The 14573-nt window shown below is 34.6% G+C and overlaps 2 protein-coding genes across 2 annotated transcripts; one reads left to right on the forward strand and one right to left on the reverse strand.

Annotated features, from left to right (window-relative positions):
* Positions 1 to 3271: 3271 nt before the first annotated feature.
* On the reverse strand, positions 3272 to 8029 carry LOC140040892 (tubulin beta-4B chain-like). Its single transcript, XM_072087153.1, has 4 exons — positions 7905 to 8029; positions 5250 to 5358; positions 4880 to 5106; positions 3272 to 4470 (listed from the first exon to the last, which is right to left on the reverse strand). The coding sequence occupies exons 1-4, from the start codon at positions 7959 to 7961 to the stop codon at positions 3520 to 3522; spliced, it is 1344 nt and encodes a 447-aa protein (XP_071943254.1). The 5' UTR covers positions 7962 to 8029; the 3' UTR covers positions 3272 to 3519.
* A 3476-nt stretch (positions 8030 to 11505) lies between these two features.
* Positions 11506 to 13753, forward strand: LOC140039421 (uncharacterized). Its single transcript, XM_072085021.1, has 2 exons — positions 11506 to 11884; positions 12590 to 13753. Exons 1-2 carry the CDS (start codon positions 11506 to 11508, stop codon positions 13132 to 13134), a joined length of 924 nt encoding a protein of 307 aa, XP_071941122.1. The 3' UTR covers positions 13135 to 13753.
* The last annotated feature ends 820 nt before the right edge of the window (positions 13754 to 14573 follow it).

Here is a 14573-nt window from a genome sequence, read left to right on the forward strand (position 1 = left end):
TAATACTAATGCAATAACATATTATTATATTATAACAAACTTTGCAATATGAATTACACAATAAATTGTTTGTATAATAATGCATAAAAGTGCATGGTAGGTTTGTCATTTCATTTCATTTATTCCACATTTATTTAGTAATCAATTACAGTACATCATAATTACAGTACAACTGAAAACAGGGATCCTGCATAAAAAAGCTGTAGCTTCGTTTTTTTGTAGGACCCTTTTACATAAGAACAAGTATATATAACTTAAATAAAACAAAGGTGTTGTTAATCAGCATATAGTGATAACAAGTTTTTGACCTGTTTTTTTATACATTTATTTTGTTTCTTTAAAATAACCGGTTTATTACTACCATTACAAGTGAATTCTTTCCACAATTTTGGTCCATATAATGTGTATAAACTGTTGACTGCAAGTTAGTCTTGTGAAGGGAATTTCGAATTCAGTTTCTGTTCTGAGGTTATGAGTAGACCTAATACTGTCACAGTAATTTCATAGGTCGATGCCTATCATGGGCCTATACTTCATAGGTCCATGTATATCTTAGGCATATAATTGATAGGTCCATGCTTTTAGACGTACGAATTCTCTAATAGACTTCAATTTTTACCGAAACTCCAACTGTATATATACCTTATTGTAACATAATGCATATTCAAATGAGTAGTTTTGTTTCAGTAGGCCTAAGTCATCTTTTTTTTAAATGATTTAAAAGTAAAAATTGTAATTGTTTGTACATGGTTAATAAATATTAAATATTTTGAACAGAAATCCATCATTTCTTCTTTTTTGTTTTTTTCTTTTTGGCCGATTTCGCCGGTCTTCCTGACTTTCTTGACGCCTTTGTTGATTTTGTTGATTTCCCGGATTTTGATCGACTTTTGATGGATGATGAGTTTCCCTTCTTTACTGCTGGTTGTTTAGGTTTTTCGATGTATTCTACTCTTTCGCCAACACATTTTAACTGAAAAAGCACAGCCATTACAGGTTAACCTTCTGTTGAATTTCCCCCAATTACCGTATTGGATTTTAGTTTTAATGCATGTAATGCATGTCGCATGATAGATTTTTTTATGTTAGTTCATCAGTCGGCGTTTCATTATACATATGAAACGCCATATATGCCAAAATATTTATCTTTTTACTAAATATTATGTAAAAAACTCCGTTTGGAACCCAGACTAGACGCATGGGTTCAATGGAGTATTTATTGAATATCATGTGACCCCCAATTATACAGTACTTTATCAACTTTAAAATCATCGTTTTGTTGATACTAACCTGATTACAGACCCTACATCGATTGACTTCCCACATACAACCACTGAAGTCGCCTCTGAAACATGCTCGGCAAAACCTGGTACCACACCACTTACACTTGTACGTCTGTTAATACAAAATATCCTTTAATTTTCTGTATGGTTATGATTCTAGAATGTGTAAGATTAATTTTAATCTATTAAATTTATTGTCGTAATTTTCTATATGATACTTAGTTTATATCGATAAACTTTCTAAAGGTATACCAATTACAACAATGTTCGTTTTGGTCTATATTAAGTGACGCCTTTCCGAGTATTTTAAATTTGTGTTATAATAAATTAATTAATTCACTCAATCAACACGTTTATCGGTAATGATTCTATGGTATATTCTTGTGTGCCCACGATTGTTTATGAAACACAACGATACTGGTAATCTACAGCCAATTATAAAAGGAATAACAAAGAAACGATTGTCAGGTAAATAGTTAATTGGGGTTATCTTCCAATCGATACAAAACATTTAGAAATGACAAGGTAATGTACCGCAATATGCATGACGTACTCATCCCTGGACGCACTGTCACCCATGCAAATGCAAAAATCAAAGTATATTTATTATTCAATTTTAGTTATCGCAATATGACCGATAACTGAGCTCTGTCTACACTATCAAATTGTATGTGACAAAAATGTGATGTACACATTATATGGACATGATGATATCATATTACTACCGTATTTAAGCACATCACACTGTTTTTGTCAAATATAGTTTGATAGTGTAGACAGATCTTTACAGTGTCTATTATTCAATCTTCTTAGGAGTTAATCTTATATGTTTAAGGCGAACTAGTATGTCATTTCTTTAAAATACAATACTATACTAATACTACTATATGACTATACTATACGACAGTTGTAGTATAAAGGTATGTTACTAAGCCTAATATATACATAAACATTACACAAGACAAGTACGCCTACCTAATTACGTCTTGGTTGTAATTCTGCAGTTTCTATCGGACCTATACTCTCTCAATGACTATAACTCCTACATAGGGTCTACAATTTTTGCCGTAACGTAAAATAGCAACGATACGCAAAAAGTTATACATATTAGGCCTAATACTCACCGTATCCACCGTGGGACATCCCCAGCGGCACATTTCTTGTATTGTTGATATTCTCTCCAGAAAACATCGCAGGGCCTAAGCCCCCACTTCGTATACCAAAGCCTTGTTGCTATGTGTGTCGATGGACGCTCGCGAGTTATACTATTTGAACAATCAATCAATTCTATTGAAGGGCATAATATACCCACCTGAACCAAGGAGAATAACTAAACAATTGTATTGTTATATTGTTGTGTTTACTTTACTAACGTGCGGTAGGTACTTGCTTGTTGTATCAATTATTTGTTCGTATTCTTAGGTTTAGGCCACTGAAGAATCAATTGCGATTGAGAAATCTTTCGAAGATGCATATGAATTTAAATTAATTCAGCATTAATGACTAAGATGATTAAAGCAACTTGCCTACTTAAATTAAAACAAAACTATCATACTCATCTAACAGCGGGCAACTCGTCAATTACAGTATAGTTAAACTATTTAATAGTTTATCGTGCTTAACGATGTCTCATTTGACACTGATTATAGGTAGGGTCAGGATTTGAACCTGGACCCTGGGATTGAATGATCCATATAGCCCCACTACACCCAGCTAGAACTCCATTACTTACACCGAGAACGCTCGAGTGTACTGTTCACGTCCTATGAAAGTCCTCTGTATTTATGACAGTTAGTTTGTGCTTTTCCTTTATTATATCTAGAGTACCAACACACTAATAGAAACACTCCTGTCCAAATGTCTTCTTGAACCGGCACCATTTTGTGATGTCTTCATTATCGTCATTAAAATATTCAAAATAATTAACTGTAACGCTTGGTTAATTATTCATAATAATAACAAAGCAAGACATGAATATTTATGTGGCGACTTTATTTTTTCTTGTATACAGTACATATTCAGTTGTTTTGGATTTGTACAGATAGTTTTGTTATCAAACTAAATTAGTTTTCGTTCTTAATTTTGTAATAAAGTTAAAATACCAAATGTGTGTGGAACTTTTATTTGTTTCATTGTCCTCGAATTTATCTATAGCTTCTTGTAGGTTAGTGTTTGAATGAAATGAAATGTAGATTTGTTGCAGACGATAAAAAGCAGTTTAAATAGCTGTATTTGTCTATGCTTCTTCTTCCTCTTCTTCTTCTTCATCATCAAACTCTCCCTCATCATCAGCAGTGGCATCTTGGTATTGTTGGTATTCAGACACAAGATCGTTCATGTTGCTTTCTGCTTCTGTGAATTCCATCTCATCCATGCCTTCACCAGTGTACCAATGCAAGAAAGCCTTTCGCCTGAACATAGCAGTGAACTGCTCGGAGATTCTCTTGAACAACTCTTGAATCGATGTGCTGTTACCGATGAAAGTAGAAGACATTTTGAGGCCTCTTGGTGGGATGTCACAGACGGCGGTCTTTACATTGTTGGGGATCCATTCGACGAAGTAGCTGCTGTTTTTGTTTTGTACGTTCAACATTTGCTCGTCAACTTCCTTCATGGACATGCGTCCTCGGAAAATGGCAGCTACTGTGAGGTATCGACCATGTCGTGGATCACATGCAGCCATCATGTTCTTGGCATCAAACATCTGTTGAGTAAGCTCTGGTACGGTTAGTGCACGGTATTGTTTGCTTCCACGGCTAGTCAATGGAGCAAAGCCAGGCATGAAGAAATGCAGACGTGGGAATGGAACCATATTAACTGCCAACTTTCGAAGATCAGCGTTGAGTTGACCAGGGAATCGAAGACATGTGGTGACACCACTCATTGTCACAGACACCAAGTGGTTAAGATCACCGTAGGTAGGTGTTGTCAATTTCAGTGTTCTGAAGCAGATGTCATACAGAGCCTCGTTGTCAATGCAGTATGTTTCATCTGTGTTCTCAACAAGTTGATGGACGGATAGAGTGGCGTTGTACGGTTCTACGACGGTATCTGATACCTTTGGTGATGGAACAACGCTGAATGTGTTCATGATTCTGTCAGGGTACTCCTCGCGGATCTTGCTTATCAAGAGGGTACCCATGCCAGAGCCGGTTCCTCCTCCAAGGGAATGTGTCAATTGGAATCCCTAAAAATGTATAAAGCAAATTAAAATGAATCCTTTGTTTTTTTTTTTGTCTTGTGTGAGTTCTTCTCACGTTTATTTAAATTCTCATTGATGAATATATTCAGTATTAACCATATATTTTCTCATTTAAAATTTTAGATACGATGTTAATTAAAATGTAGAAATGAAAAATGGCGGTAAAATACATGATTAAAATTTTCTTGTTAAACTATCTTATTTGTGTTCTTATTTGTGTTCGAGTAGAGAGGCTATAAACTCAGGGGAGGAAAATGTAGTATCCTCCCTTTTCACCAAGATAAAAAAGAATGAATCCTTTGTTAATATAACCTGTTACATTATTATAATTGGCAGATTGGCAGAGTACAAACTATGTCGTGTACGTTATTACAAAATATAGTTAATTTATTACCTGTAAACAGTCGCATCCTTCAGCCTCCTTGCGCACAACGTCAAGTACTGCATCTACTAATTCTGCGCCTTCAGTGTAATGACCTTTGGCCCAGTTGTTTCCAGCTCCACTCTGTCCGAAGACAAAGTTATCTGGTCTGAAGATTTGACCAAACGGTCCGGACCTTACAGAATCCATTGTACCTGGCTCAAGGTCGACAAGAACACCCCTGGGTACATATTTTCCTCCTACCAAAATCAAAATAATTGTAGTTATTAATTAACTCATGAGTATAATTAATATCTATATATAATTATCTATCTTTCACATAAGGAGTCCCCAACCCATGTACCAAAAAAAAAAAAAAAAATTCGCCACACGGCTTACTTACCAGCAGCTTCGTTGTAATATACATTGATGCGTTCCAGTTGGAGATCGGAATCGCCATGGTAGGTACCCGTTGGATCAACACCATGCTCCTCGGAAATTACTTCCCAAAACTAAAGGACAAAATACAAACAATATTATTAGTTTGCCTGCAAGCAGCAGACCTATAAAGCGTCTTTCACACGGTCCGTAAATGTTCTGTTTTTTCGCGCGGCTACAGGTGTGAAGGACCCTTAACACCGGTACCGAAACAGATATCTTTATAGCTTAAGAGACAAACGTATAAACGTGAGGCAGATATAAAACGCCTATATATATCTAAATGTATTAGAAGTAATGTTTTATGTAGGAAATTTTCATACTGCTCCAAATCAATCAAATGTTTTTAGTTCAGATCATATTATATTAACATGTACTGTTCTCCTTGATGGTCTAATCATTTTTAAAAAGATATCAATCGACAGTTTGTTATAATGATGCTTTCCGGAGGTTGTTGGGACAACCAAGATTTGTTAGTGCGAAGAATTTGTTTGTGGAAAACAATATTCCATCATTTTATGAATATTTGAGGATTTCGACTTACCGATTTCTTAAAAAAATAAGAATGTTAATTTGTATATATAAATATTTGTTGATGGATTCAAAACATGTACTACAAATGGAGAGAGGCATTATATACCAATAGATAAAAGTTTTGGTCCTCTCTCCTTCATCTTTTTTTGTGTAATGTATTATGCCATATGGACAGTTGTCTGAAATAAAAGTTGAATTGAATTGAATTGAATTGTATACTATGTCATTTTTGTAAGGGAGATAAATACTAGTTTAAGTAAGTGTTGTAGTACACCATGTGATTCCATAAAATGAAATAAAGTTAAAAATAACATATAGCATAACACAACGCTGATACATTTTCTTTTTTAGAAACACACAGGATATCTAATAGCTATTACGAGACAAAAGTAGGCTTATAATAATTATGCCATATTTTTTAAGGGAGATAAATACTAGTTCAAGTAAGTTTTGCAGTACACCATGTGTTTCCAATAAGTGAAAGTTAAGAATAACTAACCTAAGAACCTAAATGCCAAGATTTTCCCCTTGTTGAGAAACACAATGTATGGTGCACCACAAACTTTTCTTACTAAATATCCATGTATATAAAACCTCAATTTTTCATTTTGACAAGTTTATTAGACATAAAACTATTATATCGTGATACATGAGCCACATGATTTTTGTATTTGATTTTCCCCACACTTAGACCTTGGTTTTGCAACTGTTTGCCAATGAACCACTATGAGGAAACGACAGCTTCCTTCTCTAAATTATTTAATCTTTTACGCTTATTTGTAGACTTTGGGACATTTGAAATCTCACATAAAACAAAGACAACCGATACGTCTAACGACATTTTTGTTTTTACATTACTGTATAAGCAGAGAAGAGTTAATTAATTTTACTCTTCCCTGATAGAGTAATAACAGTTTTGTTGAACAAGCTTAAACAATCTAATATAGTATTAACATTTTTTTTTCAATTATTGGAAAATAGTAATAAATTATACGGACTTTTGTTGTTGAGAGTAGCCTACACAGAGTACATTTTGTTGGTATGCTAACAACATTTGGATGATAGTCATTGAATAGTTTCAATTTAATTATTAACAATTTTTTTGTTTAGAATGCTGGTAGTATATGATCACTACCCGTGGAGCTATAAAAATAGTCATTATCTACAGCTCCAACTGTGCACTTTTCTAGAAGAAGACACAGGCATTAATACTTGCATTTCAACCCAACGATAATAATATATATATAATATATTTTGTATTCAGGCATTTTTATGTGTTGAAAAATAAAGTTTTATAATGTATAATTCCCACAGCAGGCTGTATGAATTATATAATATTATAATCTCAATTTTTTACGATGGTACGGGTTAGTAAATTATCTATCAAAAGAATATGATTTAGGATATGAAATGTATTCTACTTAATACATTTTAAGTAGCTAATGCATTTCTTGCTAACCTCACTGTAGGACCAAATCCCATATTGATCCACAAACGACATGTCTGGCTCATTTACCAGTTGGCTTTGCTTTCGCTCAGCAGTGTCATAAGTTGCTCCCTTTAATCGTTTTCCAGCTTGAGCGATCGATTATGATTTAACCAGATTATCAGACATGTGAAATATACGATTTATTGATTTTCGGGAGAACTAACAATTTGACCCGTCAATAGAGCGTGCAAACGGCAATGATAGCACAGTGTTCTATGTATCAATTGATGCTTTAGGCCTACTTATCCGCATTTGCTTACGTGTAAAATAATTGTAAAAGAAAATCAGATTATATGTTAGAAACATTTTGTAATTTAATTTAACACTCATGTTATTCTTTAGTTTTAGGTTAAATTTGTTAAAACCTTAAACGACATAGGTAAATAATAAAACTTATTATTGATTGACTGATTATCTATCTTTGATTATTATGTTATAGGCCTATCGTATTGTGAATATATCTGTTTGTTAAATATAATAGACTACCTAATTTTTTAATGTAAGATTCAAACTATTAGGTTTAAACGCCTACCAGTAAATTAATACGACTTAATCCTCATTCCATTACTTAAGATATCATTTATAAATTAGACCTACCTTGGATCCAATTTGGTTTCCACATTGTCCAGCTTGAAGATGTACAATTTCTCTCATGTTGTTTGTTTGAATTGAAGAGACTTACAGGATGATTGAGGTTTTACCGTCCGGTCTGGTGTTTCGCAGTAATGAAGCGCTACTTTGCATTCGGTTTTTATATACCGCCCAATTTCTAAATATGTAAATGTGATTTATATGACGCGCCGACTATGTCAAAATATGATTTTTTTTTATTGAAATCAATTAGTATGGGGTTATTAATCTATAACAATTATTCCGACTGATTAACAGGTCCTAAGTAAATTAAGTAAAATTTTAGAAGATAAGAAACATCCATTACATTATGAGATTTTATAAGAACAAGTCAGGCCGGTTACGGGCTCCTAGAGCTGATACGGCAAGAAACCGACTGTCTTTTGTACCAACTTCAACTCATATTTTTAACTCAAAGATTTTTAGATCATAATAGCGCACATGCAATATATATTTTAAAGTTTTTACTGTTGATGGATGTTTTAATTAATGTTTTTAAATTGTAAATTTGTTCTATGTATGATGTAACTATGAATGTTTTACCATATTTTTCTGTCGAGGAAAACAATTTTTCCATGTACAATTTAGTATATGGAACGAATAAAAATTTGATTTGATTTGATTTGATATGATATAGAACGAAAATTACTAAATAAAAAATCACACAAAGCAAAATATATAGAACGAAACTCTCTAAAAAAACCCAGTAGGCCTACAAGATAGTTTCGACTCGCTGCAGAGACGGTTAATTGAAGTAAACACTAGAAAACCATTTAAAAAGTGATTGCGTAGGCCTACTTTTAATAATAAATCAGTACATTTGCAGGGACATTACAGCACAGACGTACTAGGAAAGTTAAACAAATGACGTGTGTCAATAGGTAAAACTTTATTATTAAACTTGTTCGTTCGCTAAATTATCAGCTGTGATTTTGACAGAACGTACAATTCTGCGTACCATACCCAAATTGTTAATTGAATGATTTCTACAAATTGATCGTACGAACCTCACATTTAATCAGCCGTGATACCATACAATCTGACGTAGGTCAAATCTAGGTTGATACTATCATTTTCGATGTAACAGCTTGGGATACATACCTAAAAAATACAACAAAATGAAAAGCAGGGGTAATTATCCATAAAGAGAAAGACAAGTGGAACTAACTATAGCAAGGTGGAATATGGCGGTTAGCATCTGTTAGGAAAGAGAGGAGTCTGATTGGTTCTCATCAGGCTAGATAAGATAATAAGATGTTTACGTGACCAAATAATATATACAACAATAATTAGGAACAGAGAGATATAATTATGTTATAATAATAATAATAATAGTACGAATTTATAATGCGCCAATTCCAGCAGTAATTAGTGATCAAAGGCGCGGTGTATGAGAGAACTCAATCTGATGAAAAAGATGAGTTTTCAAGGCAGATTTAAAGGCGATAGTAGACGAACATGATCTAATAGAGGCGGGTAGGTCATTCCATAAGCGAGAGGCAACAGAAGTGAAGGTGCTTAAGCCATATGTTTTAGATTTTCTGTTGTGTGAAATAATAAAAACAAAAGTTCAACTCATAGCGTGTATACAATTGTTAGGCCTATATGAATGAAATGACATAGGCCTAACTTAATTCTTTCCATAGAAATACAATATAAAAGACAAAGAACAAGAAAAAAAACAAGGCACAAAACCAGGCAGAGACAGGATACATTAAAAACAAACTTAATGACTATCTGGTAGGTGTCCGATTGCACTGATTGGATAAAAACATTTAGAATACAATTTGTATAAACATTAAAAATGCATAAATGCAAAATAAAATTAAAATATATTGCAATACCATTAAAAATCATCAATAAATAGCACTCAATACATTGCTCTCAAACTCAATAACAGACTCAATATGGGGCATTACCACCTATCTGATAGGACAGTGATTAATTTACTATTGGTAATCCTTGACCACTAAAGGCCTAAATACATAAAATAAAAAATATCATCAAAATATGTAAAAATTCCAAGGCTGTGTTGATAATAATAATAATACCAGAAATTTAGATTATTATCAATTGCTTGCCGACATTTTTTTTTAGCTCATTTTCAATTTTTAGGCCTATGTATGGATCTTATACCCATCCACAAACCCCTAATGAAGTCCTGAGATTTCCTCATTTCGGCTTGGATACTACACCATACGACCGTTATAATATTAAAACGATATTAATATTAATCATTTACTACTTTATGTAGGTGCTTATTTGGCAATGAATCCACACATACACATAGTAGGATTTTAAACCCGAACGATTCTTTTGTCTTTTCTTTGTTCTCAATTTAGCAATTTCATACTTATAATCTTCCTAACAAAAGTTTATTGGACAACACTCTGACGGAACAAATGCAGCATTGTAACGATAAAGTTGTAACAAAATATAATGTGCGTGCATAGTTCCCAGTATATAGGCTTAACAGGAGATTCACTATTATGATGTAGTTATCATCGTCATGATGTTTTTCAACCATTTTTAAAGAACCATAATTAAATTGATAAAAAATTAAACCAGTAGAGTTATACATAAACACAGTTTTATAATTTACAGAGGTCGCTTTTAAATTGAATTTCCTTTCTTTTTTCACCATAACATCCAAGTTCAAGAATATTGCATCCGAATACATTTAGGAATCTAGACGAATCAAAAACATTATAAATTTAGCCATGACGTAATCCGGAAATGACGTACTGCTATTCAAGTTTACAATAATTATTGTAAACAAGAGCAAAGAACAAACTGCGACAGATCACGAGTATTTTAAAGTACCGATAATCGTTTTATATCCTTGCTAAATAAATATAATCTACCGTCACACGATTTATTTATTTTGCATTATAAAAAAAGAAATTGTTAATGCGCGCCGCTAAACTTTTACCTTATGTTCAATGAAATAAAAAAAAGGTTACTTTAAATAAGAACGTAAAAGACATAATATTGTAATGTTGTTCATGTAAAATTGATTCACTATACTTACCTGTTTTAATATCCAACAGGATAAAAAAGAGTGTTATAACTAAATCACGAGTTATTTAATGCAAACAGTAAAGTAAAAAATTATGCTTTAATTCTATTTAATTGTTTGTAACTACTGTGGAGTAGCTTTGCGTCAGGGTGCCTGGATGTGTCGAGTAATTGGTCAGATGTTTGCCCTACTAGTAACGTAATTTTTACTTTATACTAAGTACAGAGAGGTATGAACTAGGCTAGTGATCTGTAGGTCATGGGTTCGAGTCCCACCCAATTCTTAATTCTCAATGTACTTATATTAGTGTTTTTATCTGTAATATAAACGATACTGTACACAATGTGTAGGATCCGGCTCACCCTCTTTTTTATTTGAAAAATAGCCTATTTTGCGAGGGCGGACCTATACCTCTGTTTCCTTCTCCCATTTCTCCACATTACTAGTTAGCATGTGACTGGAGTGTATTTACTTTCATTCCGGTACTATACAAACAAAACAAAGGTTGATATGTAGTAAGTACATGTAAATGTGTCATATGCAGTCGCAATGTCGGCAGAGAAACAAATCGAAGCTAATGCATCGGCACATAATGGTTTTCAAACCAGCTCTGACTACAATCCATCGATAACTGTTACAGTAGAGAGATCACCATACAGGACCAAGTCATTACTCGACGCCTATATTTTACTTATACCACTAGGCTTCTTTGGTGCCCACCATTTCTACCTGAGACGACCGGGATGGGGTGTGCTGTATCTGTTTACGTTTGGCCTACTTGGTCTAGGATGGTTGCTAGATATTTTCCGAATGCCAAATCTGGTACAAAACGCAAACAATAAAGACATCTACGGTGAAACATCGACTCAGAAGTTTGACTTGTTAGACACTTGGGTCATTGGATTTTGTCCGATAACCGGTTTACTTGGTAAGTTAAACTATAGAAAATATACAGTACTTATAACTGTATTTTTGTTTATTGAACCACTAAAGCTGTCAAAGTAACAAAAAAAAGTGATATGCCCATATAATAATATTATATGAAAATGTTGATGTCATATCACTATCGTATTTGGGCATATCACTACCATAGTTGAGCATATTACACTTTTTTTTTGTCAAATTAGTTTGATAGTATAGACAGAGCTTAATAAGAGAACATGACAATTATTCGTTCCCACTAAGATTAGTATTGGTAGCTTTATTCATACACACGGTCATAATATTACGTTCATGTATATTCGTTAAAAAAATGTTCGTACATCCACTTTACCATCCACATATCTATTCTTCCATAAATTCCAAACAATCCGATCTTCATGCATACGTCTATCATTCCATTCGTTTTAAGCACTATTCCTAAAGTCCATTTCTATTCATCCACATAATCTATTCACGCAAGTGGCGTAACGGATAAACCCAGGGGCCCCGAGCAGTGTCCAGATGTGTCGGAAAGGGTTAAAAACGCTCGATGCCTCTAATATTGGAGGGCCACTTAGGGACCTCAGGTCTCTACATTACGCCACTGATTCACGCATACATCATCACATCCCTCCAACCACGAATCTTTCGCATCTACAAATGAATATAAACCAAGTTTTTATGTTTACAAACACATTTTTCTATTTAACAGGTTTCCATCATTACCGTCTTGGACGGATTGGATGGGGTCTTCTGTACACATTTACACTAGGACTGTTTGGTCTCGGCTGGTTATTCGACAATTTCCGAATGCCGCTACTTGTAAAACGGGCAAACATAGAAGCGTTGGAAAACAATCCAAGTGAGGGTAAATATAAGGATCAGTGTGAAAGACAAGAGCCATTCAAAGGCTATTACCTAGATGATGTGTACGTTCTTGCGTTTAATCCGTTAGGTATCCTAGGCCTTCATCATTTCTACTTGAAACGATGTGGATGGGGAACGCTGTACCTGCTTACCGTCGGTGTATTTGGCATCGGGTGGCTAGTAGATCTGGTAAGAATGAAAAGGTTGGTTGAGCGGAAGAATTCCGAAATCTGTCATCACAATCAAGGAGCTTACTATCATCATTCCAGTACACCACATTATGGAGCAACAAATCTGCCGCAATCTCAATACCATTCAGAGAACACTGGTTTCCAACCTGAATACCAACCAGGACCACATGACTACCAGCCTGGCGTACCTAATCATTAACAGTGTCCACCACCTAACTACCAGTATGGAATACCAAACCAACAACAACATGGTCCGCCAGGGATGCCTCACTACCAGCCTGGTATACCAAACCAACAACATGTTCCGCCAGGTATGCCTAACTGCCAGCCTGGCGTACCAAGTCACCAGTCACCAGTAAACCATCCACCACCATCAAGTAAAGATGACATCCAACTACCCCTAAGTGTAGGCGAGTATCCTGACCCTACAAATACAGGTTTTCCTAGAGCGAATCCTCCTCCGTATACTCAGTAATACTGTACATTGAGTGTAGGCCTATGTTTATGTCGTGCTGGCGTACAGAAAGAAGTATGTTTTTGTATTCCTTGTTGCATACCCACAATCATGAAATAAGACGAATTAAAAATAGTGGATATATTTTTGTTTTCAAATGGCCTGAGCTATAATTTACAATATAATTGGTACCAAAGAACAATGAGAATGTCACTCTTGCCCGACGGTACTATGTCGGAGACTATAGATTATCTTAATCGACACCTACATCTTATAGTATACTGTAGTCTGTCATTTTTAGTCGCGTGGAAGCGACTCTATAGTTCACTATGTCGGTCGGTTGGTCGGTCTGTCTGTCTGTCTGTCGGTCTGTCTGTCGGTCTGTCTGTCTGTCGGTCTGTCGGTCCGGTATCACTATGCGTTTTATCGCTTTCTGACCTTATCTTGATATCAGTTTAATCTAGCTAAGTCAATTTTTCACAGAATATTCCTTATGGCCAGGAATCGATGTGGTTATGTTTTCACGGTGCGCAATAAAAAATTACGCGGTCTGCGCACGATTTAACGAAATCACGTTTGTAATCATATCTTCACAACCATGAATCACAATTAAATAAAATTGGTACTCATAAATTTCAGGGCATAAATCATCATATGGCAATACAATTACGTGCGTAGCGCATGTAACGCATGCGTACGCGCGCTTAAAATTTTCAAAATTTATTTTCGATGAAGAGAGTACGTTTCAGGCAATTTTAGCGTTTACAAAATTGCTATGAGTGCGCATATTTTTGCGTGCGCACTGCGCGTTAAATGTTATTGCGAACTCTTTTTGCCCGATTTCTGTTTTCTTGACTTACTTTTCAACTCGAAATTACGTTATACGAGCACGTCAAAAGTGACAGGCTACGCACGTGTAAATTTAAAAAATATAAATGTTTTTAAACATTTCAACATTTTTAAACATGTTCAGTAATTTCGGTCAGTATAGTTCACTATGTCGGTCGGTCGGTCTGTCTGTCGGTCTGTCGGTCTGTCTGTTGGTCCGGTATCACTATGCATTGTAGCACGCGACTTAATGGCTGTTGGCCTTGTTATTGTATATCTGGAATTATGGGTGTTTAGTTCTAGACTAATATTGTCCCCCTCCCCCCTGATTTTTATGTAAGAAAAATAAATACGGT

Source organism: Antedon mediterranea, chromosome 2 (genome assembly GCF_964355755.1).
Source record: "Antedon mediterranea chromosome 2, ecAntMedi1.1, whole genome shotgun sequence".
NCBI lineage: Eukaryota > Metazoa > Echinodermata > Crinoidea > Comatulida > Antedonidae > Antedon > Antedon mediterranea.

Excerpts from the sequence above, each read along its gene's own strand:
- LOC140040892 (XM_072087153.1), bottom strand. The coding sequence starts at position 7,961 with ATGAGAGAAATTGTACATCTTCAAGCTGGACAATGTGGAAACCAAATT. Across the intron at positions 5,359-7,904 it reads GAAACCAAATTGGATCCAAG|TTTTGGGAAGTAATTTCCGA; the intron begins GTAGGTCTAATT and ends TTTGTCCTTTAG. Across the intron at positions 5,107-5,249 it reads ATATTACAACGAAGCTGCTG|GAGGAAAATATGTACCCAGG; the intron begins GTAAGTAAGCCG and ends TGATTTTGGTAG.
- LOC140039421 (XM_072085021.1), top strand. The coding sequence starts at position 11,506 with ATGTCGGCAGAGAAACAAATCGAAGCTAATGCATCGGCACATAATGGT. Across the intron at positions 11,885-12,589 it reads TCCGATAACCGGTTTACTTG|GTTTCCATCATTACCGTCTT; the intron begins GTAAGTTAAACT and ends TCTATTTAACAG.